We start from the raw sequence: 20,309 nt of genomic DNA, 5'->3' as shown, positions 1-20,309 counted from the left end.
TGCATTAAAACGCAGGGCTTTGGTCTTGATGGCCTCAGGATCCTAGACCTCTGAAATGTGGAACATGGAGGAGAAGAAGAAGCTGCAGGGACCGGTTAGCTGAGGGAGGAGCGGAGGATCGGGTAGTTAATCTTCTGTTTTTCTTACCCAAATCAAAACAAGCAATTGATCATTTTGTAGTTGGGCTTTAAAGTGTATCGCACCAAAAACACACATTAACACACAATAATTCCATACATCTATAGAAATAAAAATGTGCCTTAATTAAGATAACCCACTCAAACAAAATTGAACTTACGAAGATGCAAATATTACTTGTAAAATACATATCAATGAAAGAGTACAGGTATCCTGAAGATAGCTGGAAAAAGCCTCCATCAGAAAATTCAATGCAGGCTTACCAGATAGCCGTGACCTAACTAAAGAAAGGTCAAAGTGCTCATTAATATAAAGGTTTCATAATAGTCCCCTCTTTTATAATCCTGAGAATTTTAATTATACTCCAATCACTATCAACAATTCGCAACCTAGATCTTCTTTATTAACCCTCCACCAATATGACTTATACAGGGAATAGAAGTAAAAATAAAGAAGTTAAAATAATAATGCACTCACATTGCCCTTTAAAAACATCAACTCCTGCCGGTAAGAAAATGGCTTCCCGCTGACTGCCGGTTACAAAAGTGACATCACAGCAGGCCCTTTCTTACGCGTTTCATCACAACTGATTTCTTCCAGGGTATGGGAGTGTATCTAAAGGCAAAATGTGTTTTCCAATTTTGGATAGAGTTGTTAAGAATAGAAAAACCTCTGTTGGTTTTCACTCCTGTTTGTAACCCCCAACCAATTTCCCCTCTTTCCCCCTCCCCATCATGGAGATTCCCTCTTTCTATGTGTCTTGGTGCCTGTTGGGACTAATAGTGATGGAAAATCCACAATTTTGAGATTCCACCAGAGGGGAATAGAGGAGAAATAATCCAATTGGGCTACTTGTTCTGTCAAAAACAAAGACTTCATGTACACTTGGCTTTCATTTACCACAGCTGTGGGAAAATGCTACTAAATCATTTTGCATTTTGCCGTGGCCGGTGGTTATAAAATTCCTATCCTGAACGTGAATCTTTCACATTCAGGGGAGGGAGGTTGAGGGAGGTTTAACCTCACCTAATTGAAGTAACTCCTAAACTCTGCTAAAAGCCTTCTGTGTACATTGACACATGGGCTTTAATGGAGTTGAGTTCAGGAGCTTTGGAAAAAAAATGCCAAAAGCTCCTAAACTCAAGTTTAGGAGTTGCTAGTGTGCATGAAGCCTAAGAGGATATTTATCTAGCTTTTGAGAGATTTGGGGGTTGATTTACTAAAGACAAATAGACTGTTCACTTTGCAGGGGAATTCACACATCGCAAAGGAAATATTCTCTTTTTATAGTGAATGTGGTTAAAAATCCCTTTGCTAAGAATATTCAATCACATACAAAATAAACAAAATAAAAAAACAACAACAACGCACATTCACTAAGCTAAGGAAAAAATCCAATGCAAAGTGAGCAGCTAATTTTGTCTTTAGTGGTTCAATTCCTTTGCTTCACTTGTTGTTGTGCCAATAGCCCTGCTTGCTACATGGTACGCTGGGGCAGGGCAATGTGTTGCCCATTACTGCAATAGTGCATTTGAGTTCTATTCAAGATGAATCGTAATGTGCAGCACCATGGCGTTGGGGTAATATAAGGTAAAACTTGCTTTCTACTGCATGTTACTAGAGCAAGAATATTCTATTGAACCTCTAGAAAAGTGTTTCTCTTGCCTAAAGTTGGCCATACAGCCATTGTCTTTTTTCACTTTTATTTAACCACATAAGCCCCAGAAGATTTTACCCCCTTCCTGACCAGGGGGTATTTCGCGATTCGGCACTGCGTGAATTTAACGGACAATTGCGTGGTTGTGCGACGCTGTACCTAAACGAATTTGACGTCCATTTTTTTCCCACAAATAGAGCTTTCTTTTGGTGGTATTTGTTCACCTGTGCGATTTTTTGATCATGCGCTATAATCAAAAAAAGAGGGACAATTTTGCAAAAATAACAATATTTTTCACATTTTTTTATATGAAATTCCCCTCCAAAAAAATTTAAAAATCAAAACTTTTAAAAATTTTTGGCCAATTTGTTTTCTGCTACCTAAGTTTGGTAAAAAAAAATCACAATAAGCGTATTTTGATTGGTTTGCGCAAAAGTTGTTGCGTTTACTAACTAAGGGAAACATTTTTGTCATTTTTGTTGTTTTTTTTAACGAGTAATGGCGGCGATCTGCGATTTTTTTTGCGGGACTGCAACATTGCGGCGGACAGATCGGACCCTTGACTGACATTTTTGACACTTTTGGGGGTACCAGTGACATTACTGCAGTAATCAGTGCTATACATATGCACTGTTACTGTAAAAATGACACTGGCAGGGAAGGGGTTAACTTTATTGGAGAGGGAGGGGTGAAGTGTGTCCCTAGGGGCGTGCTTCTAACTGTGCAGGGATATGGCTGTGTGTGTAACAGCACAGATCAACGGTCCTACATAGCAGGACCGTTAGATCAGTGCTTTTACACAGGGGAGAATGACAGGCGGCTTTGTTTACATTAGCCGCCTGCCTTCCTCCCTTCACAGCGGACGATCGCGAGTGACCGGCGGACATCGGGTCCGCCGGTCACACGCACGGAGGTGTCCGTGAACGAGTCGAGGCGGGAGCGCGCCTCCAGCGGCGCGTGCCTGCCCGTTATTGGCTCCCAGGCTAGTGACGTACCGATACGTCACTTTGCCTGGCCGGGGCTGACCGCCGCAGTATATGTACTTGCGGCGGTCGGCAACTGGTTAACAATCAGGGGTGCTTTGTTAAAGAGCAAAGCAATACAGATTAAAAAGTCATAGAAATAAAATACAATGCCATACATAATTTACAAATCAAAGCAGCACATTAGGACTCAACTTACAAGGCCATGAAAGAATAACCTCATATACCAAAAAAAAAAAGAGAAATTTCACATCCCACCACCATGAGGCACCAAATAACACCCATGGAGTTATCCAACGATCGTCTTTAGATCTCCTCCTTATTGGATTACCTTTATATAGACTATCCCTTCTTCAGTCTATCATGAATGCTGCTGCCAGGCTCATCCACCTTACCAACTGTTCATTGTCTGTCACCTCTCTCCACCAGTCCCTCCACTGGCTTCTGCTCATCCAAAGAAATATATTCAAAATATTAAAAATAACTTGCAAAACCATCCACAACTCAACCCCCAGCTACATCACTAACCTAGTCTCCAAATACTAACAAAATTGTTCTCTTTGTTCCTTCCAAGACCTCCTGCTTTCCAGATCCCTTGTCACCTTCTTGTCATCTTCTCCCTTGCTCCAGGACCTCTCCCGAGCCTCTCCCATCCTATGGAACTCCCTACCCCAATCTATCCTACTATCTCCTACTCTGTCCACTTTTAGGCGATCCCTGAAAACCCTTCTCTTCAGAGAAGTCTATCCTGCCTCCACCTAACAACTGCACTTTATTTTCTCCATAAGCTCAGTTATTACCTTTTCTATAACTTGATCCTCCCTTTTAGATTGTAAGCTCTAACATACAGGATCCTCTGATTCCTCTTGTATAAGTTGTATGGTTGTAAAGAGCTGCACAAACTGTTGTCACTATATACATCCTGTATAATAACAATAATATTCCAAAAATGATGTAGTATGAAAACTTACCTGACTAGATATAGATAGAGTGGATTGTTTAGATTGGGCTTCTACTGAAACAAATTTGGTAGATTGGAAAAACATTGAATAGAGATCGTGCATTCCGATTTCAAGGTCAGCTTTAGGCTTGGCAATGGTTGGCTACAAGCCAAAATAATTTTCATACATTTTATTTTTGCATATTAAATCAATATAAAGCCTTTTGTTCTGAATATAATAAGTGAATATACAGAATATGTACAAATACAAGCCACGAATAAAAGTGAGATGTGCTATTTAGTAAAGCATAAAGAACAAGCAAAGAAGCCCATAGTAACCAGATTTCAGAAACCTTGGAAGCACAAAAAAGAATTTTGATTAGTTGGTTTGAACTCCTCCACTTTTTATCATTAGATAGCCCCTATGTGTGAGACATGCACTGGAACAGGTTTTTTTTTTTTAATTTTTCTTTCCTAGATAAAGAAGAAAACAACAAAACCTAATCAAGAAACATCTTTCTCCCATTCTCTTTTATGAAATGCCGAATCCGAAGTACAAACATTTCAGGCAAGATCCTCCAGAATCACAATTACAGAGATAAAGTCGACTGATTTGCATATAACACATATTTCCCCTAATTTGCATAAGACATTATGTAAACACCTGCTGCATAGGTTTTTTTTTTTTCTTCTTCTTCTTTTTCCGTTCGTTGGCAGATTAGCCCAATCTTCCATTCCATCAAAGCGTGAAAAAGTACTTTTTGACAAAGTGCATCATTTCATGCTCGCTGCAGTAACAGAACCCCAGCTAATGGATTTCATGCAGATTCTCACAGCTTTATGCCAGTAGAAACAGATGCTGGCGACCGGAGAAAAAGCTATTAGGATTTCATGCACATCAATATCCAATAAGTTGATTAGTTGCCTGCCATGCTCTGCTCTTTGGGTTGTGTGGTGTGTAAAAGGGTAACAGGTCCTCTTTCCTTGCAGATTTATTTTTCATTTTTATTTCATTTATTATTTTTATTCAGTTTGCACAGCACCTTACATATATATAATACATTCACATCAGTCTCTGTTGTCAAGGAGCTTACAATCTAAGGCAGCGATCCTCAAACTATGGCCCACCAGCTGTTGCAGAACTACACATCCCATAAGGCATTGTAAAACTCTGACATTCACAGACATGACTAGACATGATGGGATTTGTAGTTCCTGAACAACTGGAGGGCCAAAGTTTGAAGACCCCTGATTTAACCTCTTTCTGACCTTTTTACTCCTGCGCAAACCAACGCAAACCGACATCAGTCACGCGCCTGCAGCTAAGGGGCAATCGTGCACCGCCGCCAGCGCGCTGCAGCCCCCATTTGGCAGCGGGGAAGCCGATGCACGGGGCAGGTGGCTCCAATTGCCATCTGACACTCGCAATCGCTACCCACTGAGAGAGAAGAACGGTCAGCTGTTGTAAACCCGGCGGACCGTTCTTCTCCCTGGAATGATCATAGAGCCCCTGTGATCCTTCTATATAGGATCACAGGTCTCTATGGTCATTCCACAAGCCACGCCCCCATACAGTTAGTAGAATCACTCTCCTAGGCTCACATTTAACCCCTTGATCACGCACAATGTTAACCCCCCCTTGCCAGTGTTATTATTACAGAGAACAATATAGATTTACCTGGCAATCCTTTTGGTAAGCAGATAGGAAACTATACTCTCTCTCTCTAGCACCTACCTAAGAGGGTGCTACATATGTATTGTACATTCACATCAGTCCCTGCCTTTAGGGGCTTACAATCTAAGGTCTCCATCTCACATACATATATACACATACTAGGGCCAATTTAGACAGGACAGGCCAATTATCCTACTGGAAACCCGAGCACACAGAGGAAACCTACGCAAGCACAGGGAAAACATGCAAACTTCATGCAGATAGTGTTGTGGTTGGTAAACTAGTGCTGCACTAGTGTTGCCTAAAGATCCAATTGCTGCAAGGCAATCATGCTAGCTAACCAGTAAGCCACTGTGCTGCCTCTATTGAAAGTACAAAGGTCATACATAACACCCATCAGGTTATAATAGTTTGCACTTTTTAGGAGCCTGTATTCTCTGTAAATAGTTTATCTATAGTTTGCATGTATACATGCAGAAAAGCATTAAGAATATTATGTTTTACTAACATTATACTTGGAATTAAAAGTCTAATCTTTATTATCTAATAAATAAAGTAATTCGTTGTATCAGTTTTCTAAGTGCACAAAAATGCCTGTTGATCCTGCCAGATAGCCAGTGCTCTTCTGTGCACTGTTCAGTGATATTACAAGCAGTAATATCAGCCCTGCTCTGTTCACATCTGTGACCTACAAAACCCATATCCCCTATAGTATAGAGATAAGGAGAGGGGGAGTTGCTCTGTAGTCCTAAGATACTTCCTTTTCTAGGGTAATGCTGCTTCCACATGGATACAGTAGAGTGAGTGAGTGAGCAATGTCACCCTGGCACAGGAAATTAGTTACTAGAAAGGATCACTGGGTAAAAGTAAAGATAGCCATAAGTTAGTAGAATTTTGTTTTAGAGATTTTGTCTAAACAAAAAAAAAAAAAAAACCCCTGTAAGACAAAGGCATAATGAGCAAATATGCATAGCATACTAGCTCATTATGTAATACTTACCTTAGAACTAAGTCCCCGCAACGGCACCCGCACATTGGTGTCAATGCTGACAGTTTCCCCAGAGTGGGTTCACGGGCTCCGGCGCTGTTATTGGCCGGAGCTGCGATGACGTCACTTTACTCCCGCGCATGCGCGTGGAAGCCACCGTTTATGGCACAGGGCTCGGAAGGCACTTTTGGGCATTCCCTCAGAGTGCCAGTGATGTCACTGGCTGCATGTTATGTAAATATCTCCTAAACAGTACATGTTTAGGAGATATTTACACTACCTATAGGTCAGCCTTATTATAGGCTTACTTATAGGTAAATGTTTGCAGAGGAAGTTTACTTCCTCCTTAACCCTTGGGTGCTGGCTACTTCTGGCCCCTTATGGTCATGTGATCACCGTGATTGGCTGTCACGGTAACCACATGATCGGAAAGCTCCCAATCTCAAGTAGCAATCAGGAGCTTTCCGTAAGTTGCCGGTAACTGTGCCGGGGGCGTGCTCTCTGCACATCTGTTTTTTCAATATTGCACGCAAATATGGTTCAAGGCCCACCCACTGAGAGGCCGCATATTTGTGAACTGTCGGCACCAAGAGGTAAAAAAAAAATATTTATTTTCAGAATGTTCATTAGATTTTATAATGGGGTTAGTGGGGGGTTAGTGAAGTCAAATCAACAATTGTTTTCGCCCGTAGTCATAAGACAATTTGAAAGAGCATGGAAAATGTATCACAAACAAAATTGTAACTATGAATATGGATTATGTTTGGGGAAAAGTGTACATATTGTAATAAGCATGTTTTAAGCACAAAAGAAACCTGATTATAATGTCTGAAATTCCATTCAAGATGAAATTTTAAGGGCTTTCAGACTAAATTAGTTGACTCAACAATGGCAAAATCAAATGCTCTGACAAACAGTTTTTTTAGAATATTCATACAAATGTTCAAAGAAAATTCTACTTTTATATGGCTAGTTTTAGTGAAAATAGCCTGATCAAAGTAGACAAATTTAGGCGCCACATCTAAGGACTGATAATCTGCAATACAACATTTTTGTTCTTGGGCAGGGGTGTCAAACTCAATCTAATCATGGGCCACATCAGTATTATGATTGCACTCAAAAGGGCCGGTTGTATCTGTAAGACTGGATGTCCAGAGCATCCCCTACCCTTACATAAGACGCTGAGCCTCCCCACCATCAGAAGTTGAGTCCCCCACCCTCCCTTACATCACAGTGCACATCTTACCTTGTGCTGTTGCTGGGAAGAAGCTGGAGGCATTGCTGGAAAGTAGAAAGTACCGGGTCTAGAGGAGATCCAGAAGAGGGCCAAATAAAATGGCCTGGAGGGCCAAATTCGGCCCGCGGGCCTTGTGTTTGACACATGTGTTCTTGGGGTTAGATATGCTTTAAAGTCTACCTACAGGTTTCTTGTCACTTTAAATAGTTTGGATCAAGCTGGCCAATTCTAACTCTTTGCTTTACCAACAGATGTGGCAGCTGTCAGCGCTGTATCAAATGTATGTAGCATCAGCTATATACCATATACAGCACTGTGTTCCAGCAGCAGGCTTGAGCACTTCCCATCCTGTTCCTGGAACAAAATTGTGTCAGGTTGAGTGTTGCTCAGCCATTTCCAGGAAGCTTTGTATTTCATCATTTCATTTTGAATACAAAGTTTCCTCTGGTTGGCTGAGGTGATGGAGATCATTAGGGCATTCCCCTTGCCTCTGCACCTCAGTCAATCAGAGGAAGCCTTGCATTAATTGATTTAATACAAAGCTGTCTGTGAATGGCTGAGCAGCGCCTTACTTAATTTTGTTTTGGGTGTGGAAGTCTCCATCCCGCTGCTGTAACACAGAGCTGTATACTGTATATAACTAATGTTATATACAGTTTATACCAGTGTTTTTCAACCTTTTTCCCGTCAAGGCACCCTTTTTTAAATTCCACACAATCTAGGCAGATGGGTCTACACATCATTCTAGCTTCTAGATCCCTTATACTTCGTAAATGGAAAACCACGCTAGCTCCTAACCTCTCGGAGGTCATAGATATTGTCAACCGTAACTATCAACTGGAGAAATCTCTGGCAATTAAAGCACTGTCTTGGAAGAGTTGGAAGAGTTGGATATATCACAATTGATATCCCTCAGCTATTGGTGTAACCTACTCTACACTCTTATTGATAGAGCATATTCAAATCCAGCCAGTTCATAAGTTTTAGTGGAGGGGTCCTCTCTTCCTGGCACACTATGTTCCCAATGGGGGTGCACGGGAAGACAGAACTCCACACTAGAAAATTAGCCTTATATTTGTATGAGATCTTGTTACTATAATGCTCATGCTTTACATGTATTGACATTGTAAATACTCTCCTTGGAACCAGTGAAAATAGATTGTTATTGAATGTTATGCTACACAAGTTGCTCATCTATTTTCCTTAAATTTTTGTTCAAATGTTTTGATTTGTATATTTTTTTTCTCTGCTCCTTGTTTGATAAAATGAATAAAAAATATTATTAAAAAAAAAAAAAAATTCCACACAATCCCGAGGCACCCCATTCTAAAATAAAAGAAAACAAAACAAAACAAAGAGTTTTACATAATGCAGCAACATTAGGTGTAGGTCACCCAACATTAGAGGTGATTTATTCTTCCAAAGCAAACACACCTTGGCACATTGGTACTAATTAGTATTCCAATGTTTCTCTTTTCCCTCACTCAGCTAATGTGACCCCCAGTGTTGATGGAGAGGGGAAGAAAAGGGACAAACAAGGAAGTTGTGCATGTGCCTGACATTCTCCTTATTAACCGATGATGTCCATCGGTTGTTGGGACACTGGCGGGTATAAGGTTGGTGCACAATGATGACCTGTGGCTTCATGTAACTAATAGGAGGCTTGATCCACCCGCTGGCCTGTAGACAATTTTTGGGCAATGTCTAGGCATTTTGTCAAGGCACCCCTTAAGACACCTGAAGTCACCCCAGGGTTCCTGGGCACCCTGGTTGAAAAAGGCTGGTTTATACACCTCTGACAGTGAGTGCATCTGTTAGTAAAAGAAAAAGTTTGTTTGGACCATTCTGGTCCTGCCAAATTATCTGAAGTCACAAGAAGCCTGGTGTTAGGATATAAGGTAAAACGTGTGAACGTTTGCCAGATAGTGCTGGAAGTTTAATTAAATGGCTGCATTTGTCACCTGAAATTACTATTCCCTGAAGTGTATTTTTTAATTTATTCAATCCTGTCCTAAATCAAATTTAAACATGACCCTATGGTAATCATTTTTTTTTTTTTCATCACACTGGTCGTTTTTTGTTTTTTTTCTTGAATTTCAAATAACTTTTCTTTAGACATTTCCCTTTAAGCATTCTTCTTTGTTCTCCTTTAGACTAAGTGCAAAACCTCACAATATGGCAGGAGATACATTTATTTTTGTTTCAGCACACAGACACGGAGCATAAAACACACTTATAAAAGAACATAAAGTACTTTGAGATGCAAATGACTTGACTTGTTCTACAAGACCACATTAAAACTTGCATATAAACATCCCAACTTTACTTTTCTAACAAAGGCAGCTAATTAGTTTGTATGGAGCTATCTGGAGCATCTTTACTATCTGGTTATAAGAATTTTACCGTCCAACTAATTTCATTTATTATTTACTCCCTTAGGTTTAATCCGTCTGCAGGAACTCATCAAAGCTCCATCAAGATACAACATCAAAATAAAAATTCGCCAATTACCCTCAGGAAACAAGGATGCTCGTCCTTTGCTCAAAGAGATGAAGAAAGCCAAGGAATTCTATGTGATATTTGATTGCTCGCATGAAACTGCAGCTGAGATTCTCAAACAGGTAAGTGCACAACTTTTTTATTTTTGAGCCTTCAAAGTTGTAGCTCTGCTTACACATAGCACATCAATGGGGAACATAGCAAAGTGTTTTTCAAACTCTTATCATTTTTGTAGTGCAAAGTTCTTTAAATGTCCTTTGTTCTTTATGAGCAGGCCAATTTTCGTAGTTGGATAGGGCATATACAGCATACTTTTAGGTACGTTCTTGAATTAAGTTTGAGATCCCTGTGATTTTCTTGGCAGATGCTTCTGACCTTCTTCTTAGTTGCTTTGGGCCCATAGTCACAAACCCTGAATCTGGTGGATTCAATATCCATGAGTGTCCATAATAGCTAGATCTTTGAAAGTGATATACTACACTATAAAGCTGGCATTCCCATTAAGAAGTGTGTTACCATACCCAAACTGTGGTTCATTGGGTGCTTTAAAGACTTTAAGATAATCTGTCATGAAGAAAGAGGGGCAAACTGCTGCAGAGTTTAGGTGAAGGCATTTAGAAATGCCTGCCAAGCCCTGCACACCAATCCTCTGACCATGGCCAAATGATGGGTTATTTTTATAGACACTTTCTGGCAATGCTGGAGCTTGTCCTGCACCCACACATTCCTACCAGCTAACACCTGAACATATCTGCACCCAAACCCTCCAATCTTAATCCTCCTACACTATCAGGCATGTCGGGCTGTTTTGAAGAAGAAGGCTCTGACATTTCGAGGTTGGGTTGGAGCCTCCTTCAATGTCCTGCACCCCACAATTTTCTATTGCACCTCACCTATTCCTATTGACCTATTACCATGATAATCAGCTCCACTAGCCAAAAGCAATGTTCAGGTGGTAAGTTGGGTTGGGTAAGTATTGGCAATAAGAGAAACAGATTGAGATTTGTCCATGACAGGAAGGTTTGGGAAGCTACTGTATTTTTACAGCCTAAAAGGGAGCAAAAAAGAGAATTTTACATAAATTGAAACTTTCAGAAGTGATGATCCCCAGCTCTTGATGTTTCTTCCTTTTGAACTCAATGTCACCATTGTATTCTGTCATGAGTGGTGGTCAGAGGGAGGAATTAGTGAGAATGGCAGGGGTCCCTGGAGATCGACACTCCCGAAAGTGTCAGCTTCCCTGCTGACTTCAGCATGAAACCTTTCAGGATTGGAGTGGCTTGGGTAGAAGCGAATAAAGTACACTTTTCTTTAAGTGCCGGTTCACACTAGTATGACTTGTCAGGCAACTTGTCAGCCTGACAAGTTGCGGACCGTTGCGGTCCATTGTGTAGTACAGGAACGGTTCTAATAGGAGCGACACAAGTCGCTCCGACTTAGAAAAAGGGTCCTGTACTACTTCGGGGCGACCTGGAGCGACTTGCATAGACTTCCATTTTATGAAGTCCGTGCAAGTCGCGCCGAAGTCTTGGTGCACGCGACTTCACAGGTCGCCCCCGAAGTCGTGCCGCTGCAGTGTGAACCGGCACTTACAGGTATGGTTAAAGTAGAACTATAGGCAAATCTATTTTTTGTTTTCATTTTGGATAGAGTAAAGGAAGGTCATAACCCCCTGTCAGTTTATTTTTTTGTTATCTGTTTTCCATTGGGAAGATTTCCCTCACTTCCTGTCACATAGCCAAAACAGGAAGTGAGAGGAAATCCTTGCAAATATACCACTTCAGCTTCCGGAAGGTTTTACCCCCTTAATGACCAGGTCATTTTTTGCGATTCGGCACTGCATTGCTTTAACTAACAATTGTGCGGTCATGCAAAGCTGAACCCAAATAAAATTGATGTCCTGTTTTCCCCACAGATAGAGCTTTCTTCTGGTGGTATTTGATCACCTCCACCTTTTTAGTTTTTGCGGGATAAACAAAAAAATAGCGACAAATGTTAAAAAAACTATATTTTTTACTTTCTGCTATATAACATTCCCAATAAAAACATTTTATAAAATCAAATTTTTTTTTTATCAGTTTAGGCCAGATTGTATTCTGCTACATAGTTTTGGTAAAACAAATCCCAAAAATAATTGTTTTTCGCAAAAGTTATAGCGTTTGCAAACTATGGGATAGATTTTTGGACTTTTTATTTACTTATTTTTTTTTATTAGTAATGGCGGCGATTAGCAATTTTTATCAGGACTGCGACATTGCGCTGGGCAAATCTGACACTACGTGACACTTTCTGGGGACCAGTGACATTAATACAGTGATCAGTGCTAAATAATATGCACTGTCCCTGTATAAATGACACTGACAGGGAAGGGGTTAACACTAGGGGTGATCAAGGGGTAAATGTGTTCCCTATATGTGCTTTCTAACTGTGGGGGGGGGATGGATTTAACAGAGGCACAGGGTGACTGGTGATTCAGTATAGCTGAATTACATGATCTTTCCCTGCCTCTCTGACAGGAGAGCCGTCTTGCATTGTTTACATTACAGACGGCTCTCCTGTCAGTCTAGCTGAAGATTGCCGGAAGCTGGCAGAGTTCGAGCCCGCTCCTCCCGCGGTCTGCCTGCCGCTGTGTCCGTATGTACATAATCATGTGATTATGTACAGCCGAGCCGCCCAGTAAATCTGCGTGGGGCGGTCGGCAAGTGGTTAAGGAAATCTCTTGGGGACCCCCAGGTCACCAGAACTAGTGTCCCTATTGGAAGAATTTCCCACTATTACTTTTTTGGGGACACACTAAAACTTAAGATTTTCTTTTACTTTTACTTTCAATGATAATGGTAAACAGGACAAATAGAGAGGGTGAATCTCCCTAACAAAGGCACAGACAAAAAAACTGGTGCTTTAATCCATCTCCACTCTATCCAAAACTTTAAAAAAAGTTTTACTAGCTCTCCCTCCCACCTTTAATTCATTATTTTTGCCCCCCCCCACCCTCTATCCTACGAAGTGAAATAGATTCACCTAAGTCCTCTGTTCAGGTCCCACACTGCTGCTGTTTCTGGGTGGGGTAGTGGCTGATCCAGTGCTGTGACACCCTCCCTAAGATTGCTGGTCCCCTGCCACCCCCCCCCCTTCCAATTACATCATCTTCCCGCTTCTGAGAGGACCTTGCTGCAGGCTATCCAAGGAATCCCAAATAGGAACCCAAACTAGGAAGTAAACAGAATAGAAGAAGACTTGGGGCTGGATCCCACGTGATCTGGGCTACAGCTTTTTATTTTTAAGTTTTTAATATAGCAATCAGGTTTATATCTGGAGTGGGGCTTAATCCTTTTATATAGAGGCAGGATCATTTTCAGAAAGCTTCTTAACCACTTTATCACCGGAGGATTTTGCTGTCTTACTGTACGTCCAGGCCACTTTTTGCGATTCGGCACTGTGCGACTTTAACTGACAATTGCGCGGTCGTGCGATGCTGTACCCAAACAAAATTTATGTCCTTTTTTTCTCACAAACAGAGCTTTCTTTTGGTGGTATTTGATCACCTGTGCGATTTTTACTTTTTCCGCTATAAACAAAAAAAGAGTGTAAATTTTGAAAAAATAACAATATTTTTCACATTTTTTTATATGAAATTCCCCCCCAAAAAAATGTAAAAATCAAAATTTTTTTACATTTTTGGCCAATTTGTTTTCTGCTACCTATGTTTGGTAAAAAAAATCACAATAAGCGTATTTTGATTGGTTTGCGCAAAAGTTATTGCGTTTACTAACTAAGGGAAAGATTTCTGTCATTTTTGGTGTTTTTTTTTTAACGAGTAATGGCGGCGATCTGTGATTTTTTTTTGCAGGACTGCGACATTGCGGCGGACAGATCAGACCCCTGACTGACATTTTTGACACTTTTGGGGATACCAGTGACATTACTGCAGTAATCAGTGCTATAAATATGCACTGTTACTGTAAAAATGACACTGGCAGGGAAGGGGTTAATTTTATTGGAGAGGGAGGGGTTAATGTATGCCTGGTGCTTACTAACGTGTGTGGGGGGAGGGGACTGAGTGACACAGGGACAGATCGCATGTTCAGCTATGCTGAACCCTGCGATCTGTCACTGTTTGTCACTTAGGAGATCTGCCTGCTTTGTTTACACAAGCGGGCGGATCTCCACACTCGATTCCCCGACGATCGCCGCTGCTCCTCCCCTCGCCCGACTCCCGCTGTGACTGAAAACAGCGGGAGCGAGACTCCGGCGGCACGCGAGCGCCGCCCACAAGGGGAGGAGTCCAGCAACGTAGGTCTACGTCGCTGGACGGAATCGAGCCACTTTGCCGCAGAACAGTCCCAGTGACTGGTCGGCAAGTGGTTAAAACTGGCTGAAAGCATTGCACAAATTTTGTTAAGGTTTGCAGTATAAATTGCTATTCAGTCTAGCCTTGACAAGTTGAACAGGGCTTACAGAAGAGAATGCATAAGGTGGAAGGTTTGAGTAGCACAGACTAATCCAAGAAAACAACGCTGATGAGTACTATCCATCAAAATATTGAGTCATTCCGAGTCCCCCATTCTTTGTTTCACAGCAAATACATTATCCAGTGCCAGGGAGAACTTAGAGACCCCAAGGCCTCCCAAATTCCTTTCTTCTGCCTATCATTCTGCCACCAGATCACCCAATACAAAAGAATTCTATTTCATCACTCACTTCAAGGGTTACCTGTCTGCACCATTTGTGTAGGGTTTGAAATCTTTAACATCATTATAAATCCCCATTATCCTTCACCTTTCCAGGATCCCATTTATCACATCCATTAAGTGACTCCCCTATACAGGAGACTAAGCAAGGCTGATAAACCTTTTTGTCTCCAGTTTCCACAATGGAGTCTTGATGGCAGAATTTTTTTTTAGAAAAGGAAAGTTAAATGTTGCGGCGCTTCCTTTGATGCCTTGCTGAGTAGTTTTACATTTATAGAAATACTTAAAATAATTGCCCAAATGCTGAGGTTTGAAAAGCCTGATTGAGCTTAAGTGTCCATAGTGGAAGCTTCATACGGCAAGACAGAATCCTGAATACTTTCCTGGCTCAAACGGAAAGGAGCAAGTATTCTTTGTTCCTTGTCTTATACAAGGGAAATTATGAACGCCTGAGCAAAATATAAAAAAAACCCCACTTATTTCAAGTGTCATTTATCATCCCAGTAATAGGTCTGTAGTCTTATCTATCTGTCTATCTATCTATCTATCTATCTATCTATCTATCTATCTATCTATCTATCTATCTATCTATCTATCTATCTATCTATCTATCTATCTATCTATCTATCTATCTATCTATCTATCTATCTATCTATCTATCTATCTATCTATCTATCTATCTATCTATCTATCTATCTATCTATCTATCATCTATCTATCTATCTACAGTATCTCACAAAAGTGAGTACACCCCTCACATTTTTGTAAATATTTTATTATATCTTTTCAAGTGACAACACTGAAGAAATGACACTTTGCTACAATGTAAAGTAGTGAGTGTACAGCTTGTATAACAGTGTAAATTTTCTGTCCCTTTAAAATAACTCAACACACAGCCATTAATGTCTAAACTGCTAGCAACAAAAGCGAGTACACCCCTAAGTGAAAATGTTCAAATTGGGCCCAATTAGCCATATTCGCTCCCCGGTGTCATGTGACTTGTTAGCGTTACAGGTGTGAATGGGGAGCAGGTGTGTTAAATTTGGTGTTATCGCTCTCACTCTCTCATCTTGGTCACTGGAAGTTCAACATGGCACCTCATGGCAAAGAACTCTCTGAGGATCTGAAAAAAAGAATTGTTGCTTTACATAAAGCATGGGTGTCCAACCTTTTGGCTTCTCTGGGCCACATTGAGTATAGAGAAATTGTCTCGGGCCGCATATAAAATATATACTATAGTTAAGGTATATAAGTAATAAAATGCCGCCTCGCCCTTCCTGTGCTGCTGCGCCCACCCCCCCCCCCCAGCACTAATTTAACACAACTAGTGGATAATCCCCTCCAAGGCTGCCTCTGTGGCCATGCCCCCGACTCTACTTCCTTCCTCCCCAGCAAAAAATAAATAAAAATTGTCAGGGGTAGTGGGCCGCATTGCCTGAGGTTCTGGGCCGCATGCGGCCCCCGGGCCGCAGGTTGGACATGCCTGACATAAAGATTGCCTAGGCTATAAAAACTGAGCTGCAGCTTGGCGGCCAAGACCATACAGCGGTTTAACAGGACATGTTCCACTCAGAACAGGCCTCGCCATGGTCGACCAAAGAAGTTGAGTGCACGTGCTCAGCGTCATATCCAGAGGTTGTCTTTGGGAAATAGATGTATGAGTGCTGCCAGCATTGCTGCAGAAGTTGAAGGGGTGAAGGGTCAGCCTGTCAGTGCTAAGACCATATGCTGCACACTGCATCAAATTGGTCTACATGGTTGTCCCAGAATCCCAGAAGGAAGCCTCTTCTAAAGATGATGCACAAGAAAGCCCACAAACAGTTTGCTGAAGACAAGCAGAATAAGGACATGGATTACTGGAACCATGTCCTGTGGTCTGATGAGACCAAGATAAACTTATTTGGTTCAGATGGTGTCAAGCGTGTGTGGCGGCAACCACAGGCACAGAGTACAAAGACAAGTGTGTCTTTCCTACAGTCAAGCATGGTGGTGGGAGTGTCATGGTCTGGGCCTGCATGAGAGCTGCCTGCACTGGGGAGCTACAGTTCATTGAGGGAACCATGAATGCCAACATGTACTGTGACATGCTGAAGAAGATCATGATCCCCTCCCTTCGCAGACTGGGCAGCGGGGCAGTATTTAAACATGATAACAACCCCAAACACACCTCCAAGACGACCACTGCCTTGCTAAAGAAGCTGAGGGGAAATGTGATGGACTGGCCAAACATGTCTCCAAGCCTAAACCCTATTGAGCATCTGTGGGACATCCTCAAATGATCTGTAAGGTATCCTCAAATGGAAGGTGGAGGAGCGCAAGGTCTCTAACATCCACCAGCTCCAGTGGCAACCTTTGAAGCTCTGGTGAACTCCATGCCCAAGAGTGTTAAAGCAGTGCTGGAAAATAATGGTAGCCACACAAAATATTGACACTTTTGGCCTAATTTGGACATTTTTTACTTAGGGGTGTACTCACTTTTGTTGCCAGTGCATTAGACATTAATGGCTGTGTGTTGAGTTATTTTGAGGGGACAGCAAATTAACACTGTTATACAATCTGTACACTCTATCTATCTATGACTGTGGTGTCAGAAACATAACAGGCACATTCATTTTGCTTTAACACATCTTGAGAAAATGCAAATATTTAATAACTTAAAGTAAAGTCATTTCGAGTCATCTGTCTCAAGTCAAAGTCAAGTCTCAAGTCATGAATCAAGTAATCAATCAAGTCAAAGTCAAGTCGAGCCTTTTATTAATTTTAGTCAAGCAAGTCTCAAGTCCTCAAACTGGTGACTTAAGTCTGACTTAAGTCAAGTCATGTGACTCGAGTCCCCCACCTCTGGAATCCGCAGAACCAATATGGGGATACTGAAAAATATTCTTCAAAGATCCGACTTGGAAAAAAAAGGCAGGCGGCATGTGTTAATGAGTAAAATGATGATTAGGTCAGTTATGGTGTGCAGATTAAAAGAATGTTATAGGGCAAAGTAGTACAAGAAAAATAATAGCAAGGACGTGGGTGAATATTCCACTTACAATTATATGTAAAGTGTTACTAAACCCAGGACCCTGCATTTACTATATCTCCCCTCCCACAGTACACAGAACATGGGAATGCAATCGTTTTAGTAAATATAAACTGCTAAATACCTTTTCTCATCAGCAGTAAATAGTAGCAGTATGGTGACTTCTATCAGTGTCTGGTTAAAGCTTGTAGGAGGAGTTTTCATTCTGCTCTGACTCTCCTATGAGGCTGCAGGACCCCTGTGCCACTGTCTGGCTGATTGGCCCTGTGCTGATCACATGCACTCTCCCAAGAAAAATAAAAAAAACTCTCTAGCAATACACACCAAACTGAACATGTGTAGCTTGTCCCCTAGCCTCTGTTCTGTCAGGAGATGGTTTGGGGACAGTTGAAGAAGGGGAGGATCAGAGAAGACAGGATCAAACAGCCTTTATGCACAATGCAGAGGATTAACCCCTTAGGTTCCACAGTGAATATAACAAGCTTGCTTTATTGCACATACAGATACATTTTACTGTTGTGGGTTTAGTAACACTTTAAAGTAAATTATATAAAATTGTAATGTTTTCCTTGCTTGTTTTTTAATCGAGGATAATATAGGATATAATAATATATAATTTAATTTAAAGATAAACTCCCACCAAGCATTGAAATACACATATACCTGTATGTGACCTGTCTTAGCTGTGAAAACATTAGTAATTCTGTACAAACATTCTGGTGAACCAGGCAACCCAACTACAGAACATAGCCAGGTTACAACTTCAGTGCCATGTGCATCCAAAAGTTTTTTTATTTTTTTTATTTGCTTTGGGTGGACTGTTGAAACCCTTTTTCAGGTTTTTATTGCTGTCTGTGTTCCTACTGTGTAAATTTGGTGACCATTGTCATCAGCACATGAAGTAATGGGAAATCCAAAAGTCCTATAACAACTGTTTGTTATGAGATTTGCCTTAACCGCTTGCCGACCGCCGCACGATTATTTACTGCGGCGGTCAGCCCCTCACAGGCAAAGCGACGTAGGGCTACGTCGCTAGCCTGTGAGGGTCTAGGGAGCGAGCGCGCGCCGCCGGAGGCGCGCTCCCGCTCCCACGCGGTCACGGACCCCCCTGCACACGTGTGCCCGGCGGACCGGATGTCCGCCGGTCACTCGCGATCGTCCGTTAGAGCAGGAGAAAGGCAGGCGGCTAATGTAAACAAAGCCGCCTGTCATTCTCCCCTGTGAATGAATAGTGATCATACGGTTCTACTATGTAGGACCGTTGATCACTGTTCCTACACCTCAAGCCACAGCCAATCACAGTTAGAATCACGCCCCTAGGGACACACATAACCCCTCCCTCTCAAAAAAAAGTTAACCTCTTCACTGCCAGTGTCATTTTACAGTAACAGTGCATATATATAGCACTGATTACTGTAGAAATGTCACTGGTAACCCCAAAAGTGTCAAAAATGTCAGTCAAGGGTCCGATCTGTCCGCCGCAATGTCGCAGTACCGCAAAAAAAATTGCAGATCGCCGACCATTACGCGTTAAAAAAAAACAACAAAAATGACAAAAATCTTTCCCTTAGTTAGTAAACGCGATAACTTTTGCGCAAACCAATCAAAATACGCTTTTTGCGATTTTTATTACCAAACATATGTAGCATAAAACAAATTGGCCTAAAATGTTAAAAAATGTAGATTTTTACATTTTTTTTTTGGAATTTCATATAAAAAATGTGAAAAATATTATTATTTTTGCAAAATTGACGCTTTTTTTTTGTTTATAGCGCAAAAAGTAAAAATCGCACAGGTGATTAAATACCACCAAAAGAAAGCTCTGTTTGTGGGGAAAAAAAAGGATATCAAATTAGTTTAGGTACAGCGTCGCACGACCGCGCAATTGTCCGTTAAAGTCACGCAGTGCCGAATCGCAAAATAGGCCCTGGTCAGGAAGGGGGTAAAATCTTCCGGGGCTTAAGTGGTTAAAATAGAGAGCTTTTCTTTTTTTTTTTTCCTGTTGTGTGTCAGGGACAGTTTAAGAAATCTCCTGAAGGAGCCCTAGATAAGTAGAGTGGCAGTGGAAAAAGAGCCTAAAATGAATGTTTTCATTTTATTATTACACTGTGTGTCCCCATTGGGGACATTCTCTTCAGTTCTGGTCACCAAGACAGGATGAAGAGAAAAAACTCTAGAAAAGTCATGGTAGCTTTTTTTTCTTACAAAATGTTATCCTTAAAGAGGAACTTTGAAGAATAAATACTGTAGCTGCTGACTTTTAAAAATCAGGTACTTACCAGCAGTGGCTGAAGTCCAGCACTGTCTATCCACAGCCAGGTCTTCTTACTGCTGCAGGTTCCCAATGCCGCCATCTTTAATATCTTTAAACACAGTTAGCTTCCCACTGCACGTGTGTGTGTTTGTATGGTACTCTGTGAATGGTCCTGCAGCCTCCTGGGACATGTGATGTGTCCCAGAAGGCTGCAGACGG

General features: G+C 41.4%; 1 protein-coding gene across 4 annotated transcripts in view; it reads left to right on the top strand.

Annotated features, from left to right (window-relative positions):
• GRIK1 (glutamate ionotropic receptor kainate type subunit 1) overlaps window positions 1-20,309 on the top strand; it is a 691,364-nt gene that overhangs the window by 410,661 nt on the left and 260,394 nt on the right. For all 4 annotated transcript variants that reach the window (XM_082246622.1, XM_082246620.1, XM_082246623.1 and 1 more), the window contains exon 4: window positions 10,058-10,239. In XM_082246622.1, the coding sequence (XP_082102748.1) occupies window positions 10,058-10,239 (182 nt within the window). The remainder of the gene's footprint in view (window positions 1-10,057; window positions 10,240-20,309) is intronic.

This window comes from Pelophylax lessonae, assembly GCF_965119305.1.
Source record: "Pelophylax lessonae genome assembly, chromosome: 2".
Lineage (NCBI taxonomy): Eukaryota > Metazoa > Chordata > Amphibia > Anura > Ranidae > Pelophylax > Pelophylax lessonae.
Note: the sequence above shows the minus strand (reverse complement) of the source record. Positions and strands in the feature narration are given on the sequence as shown.